Source organism: Neodiprion pinetum, chromosome 6 (genome assembly GCF_021155775.2).
Source record: "Neodiprion pinetum isolate iyNeoPine1 chromosome 6, iyNeoPine1.2, whole genome shotgun sequence".
NCBI classification, from domain to species: domain Eukaryota; kingdom Metazoa; phylum Arthropoda; class Insecta; order Hymenoptera; family Diprionidae; genus Neodiprion; species Neodiprion pinetum.
In genome coordinates, this window is record NC_060237.1 from 18,195,959 (window position 1) to 18,219,791 (window position 23,833).

Consider the following 23,833-nt stretch of genomic DNA (forward strand, 5'->3'; position numbering starts at 1 on the left):
ATATCCCCAAAAGACAATCGTCACATTTGCAATAACAGTTGTAGTTGGAGTCACTCGAAGCGATTGAGCTGAAAGTACTGGTGCTGGCTTGACTGTCCATGGAATCGGCCCTGAGAAGAAGGGCTCTCTTCGATGATAAGCCACGGGCGCACTTCTGTTCTTGACTTTCCATTTTGACAAGCAAAAGTTGCTCCATCAGATTCAACGTCGGCGGCGGTAATTTCAAACAGCTACTCGACGGTGATTCCTTACCGCCTCTATCCATGGTTCAGTCTATATTCCTCGAAGATCACTGTCGCGTTTTAGGGTCCGATATCACTTCGAGATCACGCGTTAAAAACTCTCCAACACTTCCGGTTCTCGTCTGTATATCACAACTAATCCTGTATTGATACAGAAGAGGTTCGGTTAGAAGATTCGCGTGAGGGAGTGGAAAATTTGCACGTTAACCGTTAGCTGACAATACTTGATCTCCGCAGGTTACAAAATTCATAATTGTTTACCGGAGTTTGATTTTATTCGACAATCTTTGCTCACCGCGTAAATATCAGTCTGCGGTTCCGTTTCGTATGCACACATTGACGTCAAGATTTAACTCGGAAGACGAAACGCTGTCTAGTTCAATCCTTGTTCGTTATCCAAGGATTCGACGAAATTCAGTCGTTGTAACCTTCTATTGCTGGATGTATTACGTTAAACAAATACTTTCAACGCTCTGGGTATTTCACTGCATGAATTACTCCGCGGTATGTACGAAACGAGCGCATTGTACAGGCACATATGTCGCATACATACGTACGTACGTTACAACTTCAAAGAAGGCAAGAGTGATTTTTTTCGCGTAACTGTGTCACGGATACCTACAACCGATGCTATCAATCGTTGTCAAATGATGTATGTACGTGTGTGTGTACGCGTATTTATTCACATACGCATCGTGCGACCACGGCGAAGAAGAAACGCACGTTGAAGAAAGCAAAAGAGGCGAAAATAAAACTAAACGAACGAAATGAGAAAGAGAAACGAAATAAAAAAAAAAAAAAAAAAAAAGAACGACACGCGCACTCTGCAGATTCCAAAAGTGAAAACGTTCGGCGGAGAATTCATTCGGCATTTCGTGTATGTATATATTTCACTTCGCATGACTCCGTGTGGTATTACTGAATGCGTTCAATGGTTTTCAAATAATTCGTTTGAATGTTGGATTTTAAAAATTTTTTCCAACAGTTTGACACGTTATTCACGTTCGTTTCTTTGAAATAAAATTAACACCCTTCCACGCGATTCAAGTGTCGACAGAAATTTTGTTGGTTGAACATTATTGTGTCATTGATATATATAATCACGTAGAATGTAAGCTGATGCAGATATTTTTACTACCTGTTACTCAGTATTTCAAACTACCGTTAGTTGCATCGTCGCTCAACTTTAACAATTTCAACTTCGATACTCGACAACCGGAATGTCAAATTTTTAATAAATCTTTGTTAGTCAAACGTAACATCACACACACACACGCGTATCGAAGTTTAGAATTACACTTTCTGAGCGCAGACATCTAACGCTATATTGAAAACGTCGTTATAACTAACATACATCTTTCACCAAGCAGGTTGTTAATTGATTAATTATAAGTATCGATGTATTATATATGCACATGGGTATATTGTGTATGCGTATACTATACGCTGCCTACATTACAGCAAGTCCTGTATATCCGTGTCCCTAAAAGCAGACCGGTTGTTTACTCTCTTTTAACAAACAACTCGGGAGCGCAGGAGATTCTGGCGCGAGATTATCGGACCTATAACGCAAGCAGAAGTCAATTATATACCGGTATAGGTGAGCCTCAGGATCTGTACGTCTGGCTACATGGTCAACCTTCGCGAGTAAAAATATATTATACGGTTACCCGTACACTAAAAGTTTATCTATATAGTATATCGGTTACATCTCGTTGCACCTCGGGCACGTTGTACGATTCTTGTATCATATTGTACATTTTTTACCCTAGCCTTAACGGTCTGTAAAATATTCGCGAAAAAAGAATTCACCATAATTTCAATTATTTTTACCTTCTGACAATGTATAATTTACGAGAGATTAATAAATGCCGAGTAATGCCGGATTGTGTATTATAGTGTGAACGAGACGAAATTTTAGTAAGCTCAAAGATCGCGCGTACAATTGTCATGTCAATTTGTTGTAAACTTTATTGAAATAGTACATTTCTGCAGCTCGAATTCCATTCAAACAAGATTCATTTTATAGCCAACGGCTGCAATCAATCAGATACCGGATGAAATTAAAATACTCATACACACATATATATATATATACATTGTGTAACTGCGAATTGAAACAAATATATAATGGAAGCTCGACATTTCGCAATCTGTACAAAACTGTCGACACACTTATATATACATTGTTATGGTAAAATATGCGAATATGTGGTCTGTTGAACTTATCATTTAACACATTTCAGAGACTAAACACGAATACGAAATGTGTAAAATAATATAAACATAATAACGAGGTGTTAATTTCTATTGGTAAAAAAACATCACTTTTGCACAAATTATTTTCAGTGATACGGCGTGTGTGTTGTACGAAACGGGCGTACGATAAAAGCTTCACGATAAAAGTATCACGATCCATTTAGTCGCGTTCGCAGCCACCGTTCGAAATAATTCATCGAATAAATTGGAAAAGAAGAAGAAGAAAAGGACACTTTCATGCTGGAGAGACTGATACGGTTCAATTTGCGTCCGAGTTGGAAGTTACTCGCGAATAAAGTGGCAGCCAGATTACACGAGTCTTTCTCTTATATACGTACGTATATACAAACCGGGGCAAAAATGTATAATTGAAAGAAGGGTAAAAACATACGCGCTTCGGATTCTTTCGGAACAGCGGATCCGAAAATAGACGAAGAATTCGCTCGTTTAATTCACCTCACCGTATAGGATTTATAAGTAACTTTTGATTTTCGTGTTTGTTTATTCATCTTCGCCTCTTTGGATTAAAAGCAGTAAATTATTACCAATTCGTTTTTGTGCAAACATACACGCAATAACGCAAATGGAAAAACAGAATTGCACTCGGTGACTTATCCCTGCATTGAAATATCACTTTCGGGCAGCACTGTAGATATTAAAGACGCGATGTTGGAATTAGAAAATTGAAAATAATAAATGCAAATAATCACTAAATTTCGTTGTAGTATAATCGTTGAACACGAAGAATTAATATTAATTATTCAACACATAATGTTTTTTACTTCTTTTTTTTTAACTGCACTTCTTCACGTGTAATTGGGAATAAATTCTTCCTTTGTACACTACACTTTTCACGACTCGTAGAATCAGCAACTTGATAGTGAAAACGAGCTTGCGCTGCGCCTCGACTTCACCGTTCCTAAGACACAAATACGGTAAAGAAATACGAGTAATGAAACGAATGGCTGACTGATACAACGCGTGTATTAAAAAAAGAAAAAAGAATCAATTTATTTGAAAACCAGAACACAACGAAACGAGAGAGTCGTTAAAAAAAAAAAAGCTTTGAATCGCGAAACAATCATTTTTCCTTGTACATCCTTGCGTATCGCGAAATTTAATTCGTCGAACAAGATACCCGATTTTTTATCAATTCGTAACACGTTTTTCAGCGTAGATTTTATAATTTGATTGGAACCAGCGTCACTGCCGCGAAGGATAAACCTGTTTCATCGAATTCAAACGAACAGGAGGTAAACGATGTGACGTCAAAGTACCGGAGCCGTCGACTGCTGGACCCCAATGTGCGGTTCGAGTGAAGGAAGGCTCGATAAGAGATGCCGTGTGCGGTTCTATAAGAATGAATAACGTCCTCAAATCCAGCCGCAATTATAACGCGTTGCTTTTTAAAAAAAGAAAAAAAATAATATTTAAAAAATGGCAAGAGAGAAACTAGATGTTTTTGCGATGACGATGACAAAAATCACACTTGAACGCTCGCCGAAAGCAGAGCAGAGTCGCGACCAGCGTGCACTACTAATCGAGGCAGAGCCTCTCTTCTCTTTGCTCCGCGACACGCCGGGCTGCTGTAAAAGGGGAGCGGAGACTATACACGGATTTCATGGTGCCGTTCATATTATACCTAACATACCTACCGCGAGCTAGAAGAGACAAGCACATATCCGAACGTTCACATTGACGCGACTCACCGTCGTCTAATAGGTTATAAATTGTGAACCGCGAGCAGGGGGAGCTTATGCAGCTCGGATGGCAGTATAAAGTGTAATAACAAGCAATGGCGATGTGCGGGTGTTTGAAAAGGACTTAATAAGATAAGATAAACGTATACGGAGCTAATTCCTAACGGCTGCATGATCCGTCATCTGCTAAAATTCATTGCGCACGCGCTACAATCCGATAGCAATTGTTTGCCAGGGCTACAAACCGTCACAAATTTAGACAACAGTTTGCCACGATGTATGAAACCTCAAAAAATTTGACAGCTACATGCGTCGAGCACAACTGACAGGGAAAAATTTTCAACAATTTTGAGGTTACGTTTGGGACGGTTGGTTGCCCTGGCGATCAGCTGTTCTCGGATTATCGCGCTTGCGCATCAAATTTAAATCAGACGACGAACCGTGCAGTCTTTAGGAATTTGCTCTGCATGTAATGTACCGCGGGAATTTGAATAATATTTATGCATGTTTTTATCACGAAATTGTATCTCTCGTATAGAATGTTTCTAGCTTTTGTTTCCGCACTATTTCATCACGGTATCAAACGCATGTTGATATAATGTGTATAAAGTAATTGCGCGTTAAAAACGGTAGGTACGACCGCGTAACTGAGACTAAACCTTTCTCACGTCTAAACCAACTCTTTTCACTCCGTCCCGTATACAGGGTGATCAGAAATATCAAAACTTTATATTCCATTCGTTACGAGATCACTCATTGTGAGACCGCTTGTTATAAGTCCATTCTCTATAAGATCACCCGTTAAAAGACCGCTCATCCTACAATTTTGTGCAAGATCGGTAACGACAATAAACCATTCGTTACAATGCTGCTCGTTATAAAGACGCCCGTCGATAAGGCCGTTCGATACAACGCTTTTCATCATAAAACCACCTGTTATAAAGAGCGCTGTATACAATGCCACTCGTCACGCAGTAGTTTTTATCATATCAAGCCGTGAAAACTTTTTCCTCCCGGGTACCTCGATTTCGAATTCTCGATGTCGAAATTCGGTCAAGGGCTGGCCGTTACAGGGCTGATTACTCAGGCTCACGATCAGCTATTTGTGGCAAGGATTCATCCTATTTTCAGAATCCCATTTTCCTCCAGCTCCGTGATCAGCTTCATACCGCGAAACAGACAGAATGATTATATTTCCGTTCGTAATGTATCCTCTTTTATCACGATTACACTAATTTTTATTTTTTTTATTTTTTTCATTTTTTTTTTTTTTTTTTTACATAAAATTTTTGGTCACCCCATAAACATATGTAGCGTATCATGTGCATTATATACGGAGTTCCGACACGGCACGAAGGCGGATGCGTCTCGGTAAAGATTTCTCGAGTATATAAGTGGATACATATATACATATATACATATTGTCCCGTTTCACTCGTCGTCAAAAAGTGTAAGCAATTAGCAACGAGACTCTTTTCATTAGTATAATATTCACTGATGTTCAAGCCGTCAATTTTTAACACATGTATATCGTGTACTATAAAAGTATACATTATGGTTCACTTCCCGCGGCTAAAGTCTAACACGTTGACTGATTGACGACTTGAAATTGTTTTTGGCCATCCCGTGAGTATGAGGTAAGGGGGGAGGATAGCGTGTGTTTGAAAAATCTTATTCGTTGCATGATTCATTACGGAAGTAAGTACATATGTGCGCTGCGTGTATATCGTGTAATTGTAAACTATTATTTATATTCAAAATACATTTTAAACCAAATCTCAATATCAACACGTGTATAAATGTAACTATTATCACCGACTCAATTTTTCGTTTGATCACTTATATATTTTTCATTATTTTTTAGATATTAGTATAACTATAGCTGAGCAAAAAATGATCAAATCTGTAGTTTACTTATTTTTCTCCTTTCTTGGTAAAAAAGAGAATGTGTTGAATGCAGAACATTGGATATACCAAACCCAGATTGGTTGCTTGTGATAGCAGTAGAGATTGTCAAGTAAAAAAAAGTAAAAGCACAAAACGCGATCCGCATATTTTCGACACGTGTTTAGTACAGGTGTGCGTATAACCTGCCATTGTAAACATCGTGTTCAACATTTACTTATCTCCATTATTATTACGCCAGTGCCAATCATTATTCTTCTAAATACCTCCAAACAGACCTGCAATCATTACTATTAACACATTACGACGTTACACCGATAAAAATTTACTTTACATCAATTACACGTGTATTTTCATAGTACTGTTTCAAGTCAACATTCACTTGCGATTAGAGTCGAAATTTTAACGAATCAATTGTACACCATTCTTTAAATTTTATCAAGTTACTATTGCCAAAGATAATACTTATTTTACTTGAAGCAAGTGTCAGCTGTATATTTTAGGATAAGTATGACAGTTACTTTTAAACGGGAAACGGATCAACAAATTACGAGATCACATAATAAATATACTTTTATACTTAATATCTGCAATACCAGTAAACTAAAGTAAACATATTCCAAAAATTTCTACGATGTATAATTCGATCCCTTTCGCTACATATCTAAATATGTAGAGGTATTCGCATGGAAATTCCATTTGATTTTTCACCGTCGATTAACGTTAGGTAAAAAGAAAACAATTACCAGACACCATCTCGCTGCGCATACCCATGTTTTGTAGTGGTTGTTGTTTGTTTAATCTCGTAATTACAGGTTTTGTGCTTTCAACGCAAATTGAAAAACAAGCTTCTTTTTTCCGCCTGTACATATAAATCACAAAGTGCGGAGTATTCGTCAATAACAACTCTCGAATTTTTATTTATTTTTTTTTCACTTTCTTTGCTTTGCTTCCGGCTATTGTTCACAAGTGTTGATTATATAGGAGATAAATCTCGTACGCAACATGATACATTAGGCTGTTTCAGGATAAAATAACTTGCGAATTTCCACCGTGTCACCCTTTGCAAAGTTTGTTTGAATTTAAAGAAAGATTCTCTGAAAAAATAAGCTTTGTACTTTACGTCTAAGATGGCGCTCATTCGATTTTCACTTTTTTCCGCATATTTTTCAATTTATGCCGGGGTCCCGTTTCGATGTGTACCGGAACGCGTTTACGTTTCGTTTAGCGATCAGCGTTAAGAGAGAAATAGTTTATGGTTTACGCCGTCCGCACTTGTCTAATACATGCTGAGTACCTCGTACAAAAACATTGACTGTCAGAGCAGAAGACTGGTCGTGGCGTGAATGGTGACGATGATGTTTGCAGATAAGATGATATTTGTAGATAATACCTAAATTCTGAGCTGCATATATCAGCGTCACAATTTACACCACGACTAGTAATTCTTACTAAAAATTTTCACATAATTTTCATTATTTACTTAATTTTCTTTCATTGCGATTCCAAATTTTTATTTATTTTCTTTTCCTCTTTAACGTTCGTTACTGATAGAAAATAATTATCGCACAACGTGACGAGAAATCTGTTAGACAGTTTCTACTTCGGTTATTTTATACATATTTTTTTCACATCGCATCTCAACTTTTATTAAACAAAACCGTATTTTCATTATTTTTATTACTTAATATACTAAACTCAATTATATTGGCAAACAAAGAATCGATCGCCCTGTATAAAGGTATTACAATCGCGCGTGTAAGGAAAGAAGGATGTGAGACTCTCGTTCCTAATCTTAACCGCCCTCCCCTCCCGCCGCCTCCGACTCCTCGTACAGTCCCGGAGAAAGTTCTTTACAATACTACCAGCCTAATACAATCCTGTTTTACAAATGCAACGATCGTTGATGTTATAGGCTTTCCCGTCTTCCCCTAATGGACCGAATTAATGTAACCATCGCTTATTTCTTGTACAGAGTGATTATCTGTCGACAGAACGGTCCGTCGGCTGTTACAGTTTAACGCGCATGCGCTGAAATTCAAGAGCAATTGTTTTCAGGGTGATCAACAGTCATAAATTCAGATGGCGGTTGGTTGCCCTGGCAAACGACTGCTCTCCGATTGTAGCGCATGCGCATTAAACCATACGTGTGAACAAACTGTATAACATGAAACTGTAAAAAATTTCTTATTACCCAACATTTGTGCAAATTTAATCGCACGTGAGTGTAGCTCAAGATTTCTATTGAGGTAGAATTTTTATGGCAACTATTATCATCATTGTTTTCACTTTCAAAAGTTTTCAAACGTATAGCGCGGATATTATAACTTTTTGTGCAATAAAGATTTTTTTTTTTTTTTTTCACTAACATATTTACTATTTTCACCGCTGAATTGGAAAGAAAGTTATTAAAAAAAATTATTAGCATTTGAACAAAAACGTGCAGTATACGGGTAATATTCAGTCAAGTCAAAAAGGTTATTAATTTTTATTGTCAGATTTCTCCAATAAGTTTTTTCGAATGACTTTTTTCACCTTAAAAATATATCGCGAAGCATTTGATTTTATTTTTTATTTTTTTTTTTTTTTGGCACTTATTGATTTTGACGCATCACTCGTAAAAAAATTTGATGAATTACCAATTGACAACTCATGACATTTTATTTACAAAATGACTTGATCTAACGAAAAAATTTCCAGGATATAAAATGCTAATTTCCTCTCGAAATTTGCAGAGCACAAATAATTTGAACTCCAATTGTTAATACTGACAGGATATTTTCGAGTTGAAAAACAAAGTTAAAGACCTCAAAATGTGCCATTGTTGATTGTGTTGATTTTTGGAAAAGGTGAAAAAAAACCGCGCCTGATCCCACATGGGATGAATTTTTCTTGATTAATTGTCATCTTTTGAATGAAGACCAAATAATATATATGACAACTGAATTCATTTACGACGATTTCAATTATAATCGTCTACGCTATATTCGACTAAAAGTTGTAAAAAAGTGAACCATCAGAAATAATTCCAATTTTTTCGAAAAAAAATGCAATCTTATTTTTTACTTCTCTGTAAGCTTTCTTTCGAATCCAGAGCAAACGATTACAACTCAAACTATCGAAAATAAATTTATTTTTCATATTTGGAAATTCTGTATACAGTAAGCAGCTTTGTTTCAGAAGGATCTGTAAGGGGTATAAAGATATCTGTTTTTAATCTGGTTTTCTTTTTTTCAAAACAATGTCAAAATAAAAAATAGTCTGTTTTGAAAATGTTCGATTTTATAATTTTCAAAATTATCCCGTTATTGTTTAGGATGGAAGTTTGAAGTTTGTTCTTCGAGTGTAGACAATTTTTATTATAAAACGAATCACCTTTGAGAAGAAAAATGTCATTGTAATTTGTCAACTAGTAATTCTTCGAAACTTTTGGTAGCTGGTTAGTCAAAATCGATGCTTTGCAAAAATACTCGTTTTAGAATGTGTTGTTATGTTGAAAAAAAGTAACTCGAAAAATATTTTTCGAGCGAGAGTTACGCATGTACAGTATGCACCCATGAAAAGTTTCGTCGAAGAATGAAATCGAGTAAAAGTGGAAAAATTAAGCGATAAAATTTGAGAGTAACATTTCTCAACAACCATTCATCAAATCGCAGTCTCTTTCTCATACACACGTATTTTCAATTCAAATCCAATAAATCGAGATCTTCATAAGTTTTTCTCTACTTTTTTTCATCGATCTAGACTGCGTACTAAAGAGCGTTCGTATTTGAATATCAAGAAATAAACGAAACCTCAAGAGGATGCTATCGTGAGTTGTCAAGAGTACAGCAAAGCTTACCGACAGCATAATTTTCATCGTTCAATTGATCTACTGTTATATAAATTAATAAACCCTATATTTTAAAGTAAAAAATCATCACCGCTACGCATAAAAGTGCGGTCAGCGTTGTAGAAGAAAAAATGACAAGAAATTATTTAACGATAATGACAATCATCGAACACGCGCAAATTATTATGGACCTGGTATTAGATTGTTAATCAAATATAATTGGACGGGTGTAATAATTTTTCAACCGCGAGGATAAATTTGAGAGAAAAGACAAGTAGAAAAATAAACGAATAAAAATAATAAATAATTAAGTGACCACAGATTTCGCACGCTAATTCGAATGGGAGTGTTAAGAGTAGGTAAAAAAAAAAAAAAAAGAAAAACGAACAGTAAATAAAAAATTTCAACCGTTGTACCCAACTATAGCGACGCGTTGCCTCGATTCACAATTACAGGTCTTCGAGACCCGTGTTATATTATTGCAAATGGGCAAATGGAAACAACTCACAGCCATACATGACACATATGTACCTAGGAAGGTGTAGGTAGGTAGGTACGTAACAGGTATAACATCGCACACGTGGTTAAAAGAGACACACTCACGTAGTGAGAAACTGGTAAAACATACGTGTGTCTGCACACAATGTAGATACAGATACAGGGTGACCGACAAGCCACGCGCGATACGTGACGCAATTGGCCGTTGGCATTCAACGAAATCGGCCCAACCCATTATGTTATGTTACTTACTTACATTACTCGGTTACATTAACCGTGCGACGTTCCGCGCCCCTTGACTTAGTCGTAATCGTCCTGCACGAACGTTAAAACTGCAAGGCACCACGAGGAATTTACGAGTAAATAAATTTAATTACACTGCAGTCACGTTTTGCACGGGTATAATTAAAAACTGGTCGTCATAAATTGACCGTTTCGTTTTACCTTATACGTATCATATGTTTCTACACATCTATCTGTATGTCCTTTGAAGGCGTTTTGAATTCAAATTGAGGATGACTGTAGGACCGTACAGTCGGGTCGAAAAATAATGTGATATCCTTGATGTTGTTAATAACACAATGTTTGCATTTCAGATGAAAATGTTTAAAAATTATTTTCTGAATCACAGGGACGCTTTTCAACTATATTCAACTGGATTAGCTTCGGTTTAACTTTTCAAACTTTGCATGTATGAAATTTTTATTTCAACTTTTTTTTTTAGCTGACTGTACATCTCATACTGTATCCATAGAGCAGTCGTCAATACCGCACGTTTGTACATTTGTACACCGTTTAAGGGACCATGCTAGTGCAACGGAGCGAAAAATAGCTGATTTTCGCGTTTTGTTTTTTCAATGGTTAAAATACGCCAAGTCTGATTTTTTTGTGTCAAATCAAAGCACTCATGAAGGACAGAAAGTAAATTTTTCAACGCGCAGTTTTATTTTTTTTATTTTTTTTTTTTCACAGCTTTTCTCCAAACGTGGTTTTCAAAACGGTGTACACTCTCAAAGAAAGAAGTTTCAAGCTATCTGTCTCAAATTTACATACAACGTTCTTCATGCCATACTTTATCTTGCTGACGAACCTTTGTTTTTGAAATCTTCATATTTTTTCCAATGAAAAATAGTCGAAAAAATAAATCATTTCGATACTTTTTTTTCAAACAGCCGCCGTTGTGCCGATTTTGATAGCACGATAGTGGCTTTCATACTGACAATGAGTAACAATCTTTTCACAAATTTTTTTCCAGATAATATTTACGGCCAAAACCGTGTACACCGTGAGAAATGCTTTTGTTTCGAAGACACTTTCAACCGTTACAAAAAACGTAAAAAAAAATAAATTAATTAAAGCAAACGTTAAAAAATTTATTTTGTGTTCTTCGTGAGTGCATTGATTTGACATAAAAAACATCAAACTGTTTTGCGTATTTTAACCATCGAAAAAGAAATCGCAGAAAATCAGCTATTTTTCGACCGGTTAGACTAGCATTAAAGGTCCCTTAAAGGGAGTCAACAATATGTCCATTGAATGAGTAAAAACTTTTCACTTTTAGGTGTTCGTGCGTACTAGCTAACGCATATACGCGGCAAAGAATAGAATCGAGAAAAGCCTGACGCGTGAGGTTGTTTCGCAATTGAAACCTCATATATTGAGCCACAGGTGACTGGCTGCACTTTGGATTATAATTGCCAATATAAGTCATTCCGCGAACAGACGTAATAATAAATCTATGAGTAGAAAAAAAGGGCTCGACAAAGTTGATGATTAGTATTAACTACAAAGCGTTGATATAATACGATACTCATGCGATTTATTGCCACGGACAGCGGGGAATAATATTTATACGCAATTTATTAACTTTCCAGTGGTATTATTGGACGAATTAGCCGCCTACCTACATAAAATAATCGATCGAACCTCGTGGGAACCAACTTGCCGTCAAAACTGCCGACTGCAAAAATATAGGGAAAATTTATTGCAGAATTGATTTATATTATAGGTATTTACTCTGATACGGTTACAACGAAGCACGCCTGGATTCCAGGCAACTTGTATTACATCGAACGCTTGCGGTGGCAAACGATAAGGAGTAACATTCTTCATCAATACATTAGCAATAAAGCACTGCTCTCTCCTTGGATTCAAGTTTTTTAACAAGTATATCGATTGAGCGACCCCTAGATTCAATTGTTATTCGAATGATCGATTCATTGGAGAAACGATTAATCCAAGTCAACGATTATTCGATTGATCGCACAGCCCTAATTCATGTGTTTATCATGTGTTTAATCTACTAATCACACTGAAATTGAGTATTTGAATGAAATTTTTTTTATTTCATATTCTTGTAGATTGGGAAAAAAATATTTTGGACGTATTTTTTATTTTTTCGATTGAATCACAATTACCATTAATATAACAGATTGAAAACTATAACATTGTGACGTCACCCATGTTAAGATATATCTATATATAATAAAATCAGTGAAATTCAATCACCTATAACATGAAAAATTATCATTTTTAACGAAAAACAAAAAATACCTCCTCATTATTTTGGCCTACACTGCATTACGCGCCCTTAAAAATGGAAAAAAAAAATTTCATTCAAATACTCAATTGAACAGTGATGCTACTGTAATATGTTAATAAAATATTGACACACAAGTATTTTTGCAGGTTAAAATAAATTGAAATGGGAGTCTAACAGATGTAAACAATAAAGGTAACTGTCGGGGGGGCTCCGGTTCCTGGAAAATCGCATCTCCTCTCGTATTGTTGCGGCCCTATTGAGAGAGTGTACTGTATTCCGATTCATACCAAAGTCTCACAACACTAACGATTGAAACAAAGTCTGAACAAATTAAAAGATTTGCCAAAAATGACTTCAAAGAAATTTTTGTGTTGTTTCCCTGCACATGAATTTAAAATTAGCTTCAATCAAATACATGAGTATTCTGAATAACTTTTTTATGAACTTTTTATTTTTCGTGTAACGCAATGCAATAGCCTTTTGTTCTCTCTCAGCTAATTCCTGTCAGTATAGTTGTGTATTTATACATAATTTCAATGCAATCCTGAAAAGATGAAGTTAAACCGATTTGAATAATTGGTCGATCAGTTTCTTTTCCTCAGACGATGTCATACTGAATAACTTACAGTGGGTCGTTCGATATGGGGAAAAAACGGCAATAATAATGCCGAATTATTATATTAAGATATGTGAGACAGAATCTAGATGCGTTTCACGATATCTTTTTTAATTTTCTGAATGAAAAAATTCCAACATTATTAGGCCACAGAAGAATTGAACAAGTGAAAACACAAGCTATTGATAATTTGAATTAGATGAAGAATTATATCGTATAATATCCTACGCAAAGTTACCTCAAACCTTACCTCACTTGAGAGTGAAACTTGCTATTATAGCCTGCGTAATCCATCGGAAGCCCTAAAATAAATTTTTGTGAAGGTATTGAGGCTCTGAATTTTTTACGTGCCTGGTCAAGATTTTAGCTATCAATTTCGTAACTCGTTAACATAGATGAAAATTCTAGCTCTCCTATACTTATTTCAACTCATCAGTCGATCGTAAATTGTTTGGCAAAACAACTCAGTCATATTAAGTGTTTAATCAGTTTAATCATTGATTTGATTATAATTTTTAACCTCTCTAACAATAATTTTTAAGTAAAAGACTTCCGATCACAGGACACAAGAATTTTTATCACATTTGTTTCAATGAAAGGTTTGTAGGAAGTACGATTTTTTATCGACTTTTTCAGATCTCTTTATTGAAATTGAAATAACGTGGATAACGAAATTTGTAATCACAATTCTCTCTGCTTGTATGATAAATGCTTGTCATCGCAAGAGTTGGTGTAGCTAGAAACTGATTTGAGAGCAATGATCAACTTGGAATCTACTATCAGCCAATCCGCCTTGGTGCAAAAACAGTGAGACATAAATTTTTATATAATCATTATAAATTGCTGATACTCGGTCAAGTAAAATGCATTTCTGGAAATTTGAAACATTATTTGTGGAGATTAGGAATTAGAATATAGTGTTTCGATGCTTGATATTAAATCAGTGATTTCTTCTTGAAATATATGTAATAAGATATTTGCCATTTGATTAGAAGTTTCAAATGGAAATTGAGTTTCCACAGAATGTTATTTCGTAATCTTTCAGAAATATTGGGCCACCAAATTGGGTAGAAAAATAAAATTTCACTTCACTTTACTACGTATTCCAACCTAATTGTAAGTATTGAAGCAAATTATCAGTAAGTGTTGTTGGCTTTAATTATGCCGTGTGTAAATATAAATAATGGTTTATTCACATAGCACGTACAGTGATATTATTGAACCTATTGAATATACATTGTATAATCCTAAGCGAAAAAATTTTTCACACAGTGTGGGCAGGACTTGGGACATAAATATAAACATATCAGAGGACTAGCGATGGGTTATTCATGGTAAACAGCATGTGTAATGAAAACCGGTATAGGAAAAGATTTTCTGAATTAAACGAACAGATTTAGTCTATTCTAATTTGCCCATATTTAACCACCGCATACCATTCAGTTCGAGTAAATATTATTCACTTTAAGGCATACTTTCCCTAAGTGAGGTAAAAAATCTCGAAAATTTGCTTAAAACAGTCGAATATTAAAGATTCGTATGGCTTTTGCCATTCAGCTGACAAATGTTTACTAGAGAGCCATGTTCTGATATCTAAAAACAAGTCTATTGGATCATACATAATCAACAGCAAGCTTGGCTTTGCTTAACTCTCTTCTTTTTTTCCTTTGAAGATGGGAATGCTTTCAAAACATTTCGTCGATGCCAATTTATTTATTTCATCGTTCACTTGAACATTGGTCAAAATCTGAACAAAAACTTGACGTTTTCAACTCACCTTTGGATGTTTGATCGGTTGGAGCTCGGTGATTTCATAATCGTCACCACTTAGACTGGAATTAGTCGAACAATCAGAGATCTTTCGACACATCGGGATGTCCAACAGCTCGCCGTGAGTCTTACTCCCCGTATCTTCTAAACGAACTCTCGAACTATCACAGTTTGGAGAGCTTCCCTCAGACCTCGTCAACTTTGGATAATACGGACTCGGAGAAGCCAAACATGAATTTCTCCTGCTAACGTTGCTGCGAATGAGGAAAATAAGTAAATTAGTAACAAAGAACGTCAACTGATTCACAAGCATTGAAACACTACTACAAAGTATTTAATCTTTTCAAAAGCAACGATCCAATTTTAGAAGCGATGCTAAAATTTGAAAAGGAAGAGGATCCAGTTTTATGAATTTACCTTTGTGAAATGCTACGCTTAGAGCCAACGCATAAACAACACGAGTCGGAGTGGCGTCTATGGCGGCATATTTGCAGTAGGTGGAAGTCTAATGAAAGAGAATTTTCAGTAGATTGTCGAACCTCGTCGCAGTCAAAGCAGGAGCAGCTGCTAGTTTGACTGGGACCGCTGTTCCCGTCAAATTTGTCATCTATGTTGTTCCTCTCAAAATTCTCCTCCAGGTAAGAGTAGTCCGAAAAATCACTGACCACGACACTCGGAGTTCGCCAATACCTCGGTTGCCCGTCATCTTTTTCGCTAGACTCACATTCCACAGCCTCGTTAACATTCGAACTCCCCCAAACTGTAAATGAAAATAAATATATTTAGTTCCTTGGTCAACAATATAGTGACTCACAGACTTTAAGTTTCCTGAACAGCATCATCACAGTTCATAATTATTGTTTACTTAAATTCGTTCGATGCATAATCACAAATACGAACACAGTATCATTTATTCGGAAATGAACTGTCCATAAAACAGTCATGTTGGGAAAAAAAGTTGACAAGATATTGATGGTTCATTTATATTTCTAAATTGCGATATCAACCTTCTTTGATTCGAAGCATGAATCTGTTGCTGGGATTAGGCTGTCTCTAGTTAAGTTAGATATCAACACAGTGACATGGATAAACGTGCAATGTGGCAAATTAAATCAGTAAATTTATAAAGAAGAATATTTTTATTCATATTGCAGTTAATTAAAGGGTATAACTAGATATGCTTGCCAAAATTATTCGAACAGCTCTTCATTTGGTACGTGAGACAACTTGTTTTATATGAAAACTGAAAATTTTCGGCCAAGTATTACCTCTGTAACTATATGAATATTTGCAATCACTAGCTCAAAATACAATAATTTTTACCGTTTTTTTTTTCACTTAGTAACCATTTCAAACAGCCAATAAAAAAAATAATGAAATTGCAAGTTGACAAAACATACAAAATGTAATTTCTTAGTTTGCTTTGGTATAAAATTCGATTTTTTTTAATTTTTTGAATATTTCAATGAGTTTTTGCTAGCAATACTCGGTTTGGCACCAACTCGGAAATACCTGGCTTTCATACATTTTTTAGATTCCTCCCTCATTACGTGCTGAAATTCAATTTTCAAATGGTGCGCCAATACGAAAATCCGCAATGAAAATAACTATATTCATTTATCTTTTATTCGAATTTCACACCAAAATAGTAACAAATTGTACAAAGTCGCATATTCTAGTTTGTCTTATGTATACACGTAAATGCTTTCAAAACACATGATCCGATATGTGTCTTGAAATATTCGTGTATAAAAGCTTTATTGCAAAAAAATTATATTTCATGCCAATATGAAGAAAAAAAATCATACTTCATATTTTGTAATAACATTCACATGCAATATTTTTTCCAAAGCGACATCTATATTAGTAACTGAGAAAAAAAAGCACTTGGTGAAAATTATGGTCTTTGAGCTAGCGACCGCAACTATTGATATAGTTACAAAAGTAACATTTGGCCAAAAATTTTTATTTTTTATGAGAAACAAATTGTTCCAGGTCCTAAGTGAAAAGCTGTTCAAGTAATTTTGACATGCTTATTCAACTATACGCTTTATACACTGATATTTCCTTGTCATAAAACAGGAAATCACGAACAAGGTTTCGTTAAATTTTTTGTTAAATGGTACGTCTGAAATTGCAGTAAAGACGGACATGACAAATAGAGCGTAAAGTTCAACAACTTGACAAATAGATACAATACTGCGGGTAAAAAGTAAGATTTATCAAATCAACAAGATTTAGTCTACACCAAGGCATGTAATCATTCAACGACACAGCAGCGAGATACTCGAGAACTGCTCTGCAAACTATATGGATTAAGCTCCAGGTGACCACTTCCTGTTTTACAATGTCAAACGACGATATACAAGAAACAAGATTACTTTGCGGTATTACAAATTATATTATTCACTGACGTAGAACAGCTTGTTATATCAAGGTTTGAATGGAAAAATTCAAGTTTCTTCTAAATGTGATGTAATCAAAGAAATACTGCCAAACAGATTCAATGTGACACATAATTAACAAGGTTGAAGTTAATTGTGTTAATGTAAGAAAACTTCGAAGAAAACATTACTATCTGGCAATTTTAGAATGACTGAAGGAGTTGAATTTGTAAAATACGAGTAGGTTCTGTTTTATTACAGTTTGCCAAGTCTCAAATAATGTTCAAGTTGTGTAAAATTATGTATACATTAGACTGAACGTTCAAAAAAATGGTTATGCTCCGAGTTTAAAAATCTCAAGTTGACATTGAATAAAGAAGATCTTCAAAGTTTTAATGCTCTGTCTCAGTATTAAGGGGTGCCGCTCATTTTTTTTTTTTTGTTTTCCCTGATAAAACAAGATTTTATCTGTTATCAGACCTTGACATTTTTGAATTTTAAAACGATTCTAAAAAAATCAACCAATAGACGGATAAATCTGGGATTGAAAATACTTGTTACTTACTCAAACATTTTCAATTTTTCATGATTGAATATTCAACATGGCATCCAAAAAAAATATAGTCTGAAAATAAATCTATAAAAAGTTTTAAGGAAGCCTAGAATAAAAAATTAGCTAATTAAAATAGTAAAAAGTATTTTCATGGAGCATTGCAACTTTGAGAATCTTCTTTTCTCACGGTTAACTTAAGCTTACGGACAGTCTAATATACGTATACATATATGTATAGTTATATTAAAGTTATAAACTTCAAAAACTCATCATAATTGCTTAGTTTATACACTGTTGAAATTACAAGGCTGAAGCTAGCAACCAGAATTAGCCGCCAAACGTTCCAATATCCATTGATACTAGGTAATGATGTAAAAAAAAAATTTTGTTAAATACCTCGAATCCCCGATACTTTTATAGAATTATGAGGATAAAACTGAACTGCACTTTTTCTATTTCCAAAAAGTTTCAACACGTTTGGCTACTAAATCTGGCTGCTAGCTTCAGCCTTATGTATAAATTTTGTCGAAAATTTGATCGATAAGCATACAATTATTTACGCATAATGTCGTAGTCAAGTGCCTTGTGTGAGTTACAAAATTATTAGTCTGATCACTGAAGAGGAAAACGTTTGAATTCAGATAGGGTGGAGTGAAAATTCTTTAAAAAACTGTTACACGAATTTACGATGTCATGATAGAACGAAACGTGTTTGGTTTCGTTCTATTTGTCAGTGATCCTCACTGTGGAAAAAGAAAACCAAAGTCAGACACGAAAGTTTGTCCTCTAAATCTAGCAAAGGTAAATATTTTGTTCCCAATTGATCCTCTTGTATAGACATATCTGGAGTAACCATTGTGAATAAACCAGTAGTTTATTCCTGTCATTTGATGGCCTATAATCACGCGATAGCCAGACAGTGAGGGAGTTGAGTGAGATGTTGTTGAAGAGTGCCGGATACTCACATAAAATTTGGCACTGCATGAAATGCAGGTTCGCAGCTCTCTACAAACACACTGTCGTTGGATCAAATGATTCAAGAATAAATTGTATCAACTACACTTTGCACAGTGATCATGGTCCAACAAAAAAGTATCATTTACTTTGATCGTCAAGAATCAAACCAAGTGTCTCGCATAGATTTCTCAATGTTTAAATACGAATCTTATAATGACGGCAACTTTTCGTCATGGATTGTTGAAAAAAAAATTTTTATCGACTGTGGTCGAAACCAGTTTTTAGTTATTTTCAGGACAGTGTAGCTTAAGTACCATTCGGTATTTACAAGTTCTACAACTGGATTTAGATTTCGGCTGACTAAACTTATTTAAATGACTTAACTTCATCAAAAACGACAAAGCTAAGCAATTGTCAACAGTAGGAAATTGTCTAGAAATATAACTAGACAGACGGAAATTGGATAGCTATGAATATATATTTCTTAGTATTTCGACGTATCGGATTCGCTCTTTCTCTCAATTTATTTTCATTATTTGAAATAAGTTCCAACCATTAAGAATGCTGTAATCCGGTAGAAATGTCAAAGTTTAATTTTCTTGTCTCAGTGATTTGAAGATCAGAGTATATACGGAAACCAGAAAAAAAAATCCCAGTTATTTCCGTTTTCTTCGGTGCATACACACCCTCAAGATATTGTTTTTGATGCAACATCTGGATCCAGTCTCAGTCATTTCTTGTTGTGACTGATATTGCAGGTACGCTATTTTATAATTTTAAAAGTTGTTTCACTTCATTCAAACTCAATTTCTTTAAAGACATCATAAGATTAAAACATTGCACCGAACAGATTGGTATTCTTCATAAATAAAAGACAGTCGTTGTATCATGTATCGTAAAATGAGTATAACTATCAAATTGAAAACACGAAGGGTACAAATCCCACAACAAATTCTCAAGCTAATATTTACAAGCAAAAGGTAAAGAGATTTTGTAATAGAATGAAAAAGGAGAATCCAATTCTTCAGTAAAATTAGGTCCAATGTGAACCTAGTTTTACACCGATATCTAGTACTCTTTATAAAGTGATTTACTCCAAGACCTTTACCTTTGTTCTGTTCGTCATCGCTGAGCACCGCACTGTCCGAGCTGCAACATCTTGTGACGCGAACCTTGTGCTCCCTCTGAATGACAGAATTTGGACAGCTATCGTCGTCACTTGGTACAGCAGAATCAAGACTCCAGCAGCGTGCGACAAAGCCTCTCCTCTGGTCAGGATCCGGCTCGATGCCTTCGTCACTTTGAGGACTCTTGTTTGTGGCGCGTGCCATTGGTAGTTTGATGAGTTTAAATTCGTCAAACTTTTCGCCACCCTCTACCACGGAGCCGGTGTTGGATTGACTGACGTTCATTCTCACTTTGTAAAATTTGTCAGATCTTCTGTTTGATTCGGTTTGTTTATGAGATGTGCGACCAGAATTTATATCCAACCTTTCCATCGGTCCATGTTGTTGTTTTTTTACGCGGGATTTTTTTTCTTCGAGAATATTCGAAAGGTGTTGTATTAGATTTTGTATAGATCGAAATATCGAAAGCTCAGTCGAGAAAGGATTTTCCACCCTTCCAATTCGTCGCTGTTTCGTGGATTTCTCCGACGATGAAACTTCAGCCTCACCTTCCGGATGATGAACCGACGACGCTGATCTGATTATACCGAATTTCGCAACTGCCGGAGCGGACAATTTCGATTGATAATCGATTATACTACACTCCTTTATTATATACGAACAATTTAATACGCACATCACATTGTTGTTCAACACCTTGCTGCGTTTTTTACGCTTTTTCAAACTCTTTTGGTTATACTTTTTCCTTGACACACAGAGCAAGCACCTCGCACCACGGCTTCGCTTTGCGTGCCTTTCACGACCGTAACCACGGCGGCGGCCATTACAAGAATAAGCTTTGTGATGACGTTCTCCTCTCTCCGTTACTCCGCTGATACAATCTACGCCACTGTAATCGTCAGTCGACCGCATTGTACGGTTCGTTGAATTCTGCTCATGATCGTTAAACTCTCTGGAATCCAGGTGAAATTTTTTCTTGCTGCAGATTACGTCCCGTTCGATCAACGTCAACTTACGATTCATATAAAGTGACAGATGATCATTGGCCTCCCGATCACTTTCGGTGTAATTTTCTTCCGCAGACTTCAAATCGGACAAACTGCACCAGTCGAAATTCTCATTCTGACATACTTGACTACTGTTTCCTAGCATAGCTCCAACTCTTTTTACCGTCTCGAAAATTTTCTCGTCATCAACATCGATCAGGTTCTTCCAAAAGATGCTTTGCCTGTAACGATAAAACATTAAATTACTCATCTGACGTAGGTGTTTCAAAACTCCCGCCCTACATAAAAAATCGGACAGTCTCTGTCGGGTCAGGCGCTCTGAATTTACTAACGCACTAATGGACATAAGCAGACATAAGCATGTAGTACACATGGCCCCAGTGATTCTGAGGACTGAGACACTTGACTTCTTGGATAGGTCAGTTACGTTGGTAAACAGGGAGAAGAGTCTTTCCTGGATGGCAACGGAGAATCAGGCCGCAGCCACCACCGGCCAGCCATGAAACAGGTTTTATCTTCGTATATTACGTTGCATGTTGCATGTATGTTGTTGGTTTATGTTATGTTTAGGAAGATTGAGCTTGTTTCGCGGCCGGCCGGCGGTAACACTACGGACTGAGTCTTCTCCATTGCCAACATAACCGACTCGTCTAAACAATTATCAGGCCAGAATCACTGTGGCCATGTGCAAATATGTAGCAGTTCTAAGGTCGCATAGGCCGCGGTAGCCTGTTTGAAATTAATTGAGTTAAAAATTTGTTTTGTGCTGGAACAAGATATAAACGTTAGGTTTTGCTGTACAGAAAATTTACCGAAGTATAGGATTTTTAGCTCGAGCTAAGCGGTGCCTTACTGTGGCCGTGTTCGAAAATTGACTGACAGTACTGTCAGCAATCTTTCATCTCTTTTGCGCTTCCAAGTTCATGAATAGCTTTGACTCTGTCGTAGGGAATTTTCAGTACTGTCAGTCAATTTACGAACACGGCCTGTATGTGACTTTATTTCATTCGAACAACATAACCAATCATACTTGTTCCAGTTTTTCCAGGGTATTTTCAAAAATGATCACGGATAAGTTCTTACATGAATATCGTAGTATAGAAAATCAAATTGTTCTGGGAAATAATAGAAGCGTTTCCTTACGTTAGAGCAATCAGAAGCTAGATCAGGCTAAATCAGAACTTTTTGTAGGTTTTGCTCAAAATTGTGGACTGAAGCCGACCTGTTATGGGTGCGTTCTGAAACTAGCAGAAGCGAATAGACGAAAAAGTCACTAGAATACGCGTTCCGCTAATTTCATTCTATCGTATTTTTACGGAGTGGTGGATCCGTCCGGTATGCGCATATTATGACATTCTATTTACCGCGTCCGCAGAAGTAGTATACATAAATACGAAAGAAGAAGATACATACAGTGTAATTATTAATCATAAATACTAACGAATGCCATTCCGTAATTATTTTTACGGTTTTACTTGTGGTATACGTAGGTGTATACAATAAGTTTCGTGTTCCGTCTACTTGCATCTCCCTGGCTCTCATGTATTCAAATTCTATAACGGAGTGCCGGAGGCTCAACTTTTATTTTATGAATTAATTAATTCTAGTTACAAAATTTAATCTTACTGAAAAGCTAACTAGACTAATCTAAATAGACAGATAAAACCGAATAATACAAATATAAATCTGCTCCGTTCTGTCGTTCCGTGCAATTTTGGTATGTACATGGGACAGCAGGGTTCCACTAAATTTCGTTTGCATTCCATACAGTCATTCCGGATTCCGGCGATCGGCCCTACATGGTACGGTACCACAAGACTTCTAGCTTCTTATTTGAAAACTTATGACATTCCATAACCATAGCAGCAAAAATAAACGTTGAAAAGCAAATTGGCTAGTAAGAGTGGTAGCATTGATTATAATAATAACTATGAATGGAAATTCGTTTGTTTTTCTGTATCGAGAGTGCGTTGCAAAAAAATTGTGGTACCAACAAACGTGGGTGAAAACTCAAAAGTTCTACTAACCTTTGGTTACTTCATCACCCAGCTAGATGCAGGTGGTTATGTTTTGCAATAGGTTGTTGAATAGGGGTACGTTCCGAAATTAGCTCCCAGTGCTATCAACTTTTTATCTTTTTTTCGCTACCAAGATCGGGGGTAGCTCTACGTCTGTCCTCCAAAGTTTTTAACGCTGCCAGATAGTTTCGAAACGCACCCTAAAGTTCCTATGACCTAAACTAAAGCATCGAGATAGACAGCGCGGTCTGATCGCCGAGCTGACGCCGTAACAATAGAGAGAGAGAAAGAGAGAGGAGAGAGAGCACTCTCACTTTAATCGGTGACATTGTGGGGGAAACACATGTACTGTTGAAAATTGGAATGCCAATTAATTTATTCATCCATTTTTTCAGCATAGCCAATTCAAAATTTTCACAAATG

General features: G+C 35.9%; 2 protein-coding genes across 3 annotated transcripts in view; one reads left to right on the forward strand and one right to left on the reverse strand.

The window, feature by feature from the left end:
• LOC124222162 (fasciculation and elongation protein zeta-2-like) overlaps positions 1 to 23,833 on the forward strand; it is a 128,087-nt gene that overhangs the window by 68,263 nt on the left and 35,991 nt on the right.
• Positions 1 to 23,833, reverse strand: part of LOC124222110 (Inositol 1,4,5-triphosphate kinase 2) — a 57,669-nt gene that overhangs the window by 25,250 nt on the left and 8,586 nt on the right. For all 3 annotated transcript variants that reach the window (XR_006883934.2, XM_069137447.1, XM_046632728.2), the window contains exons 2-4: positions 20,367 to 21,613; positions 15,782 to 16,124; positions 15,372 to 15,618 (exon numbers count right to left, since the gene is read on the reverse strand). Coding sequence is in view for 2 of the 3 variants with exons in the window: in XM_046632728.2 (XP_046488684.1) it covers positions 15,372 to 15,618; positions 15,782 to 16,124; positions 20,367 to 21,613 (1,837 nt within the window). In the remaining variant the exon portion in view is untranslated. The remainder of the gene's footprint in view (positions 1 to 15,371; positions 15,619 to 15,781; positions 16,125 to 20,366; positions 21,614 to 23,833) is intronic.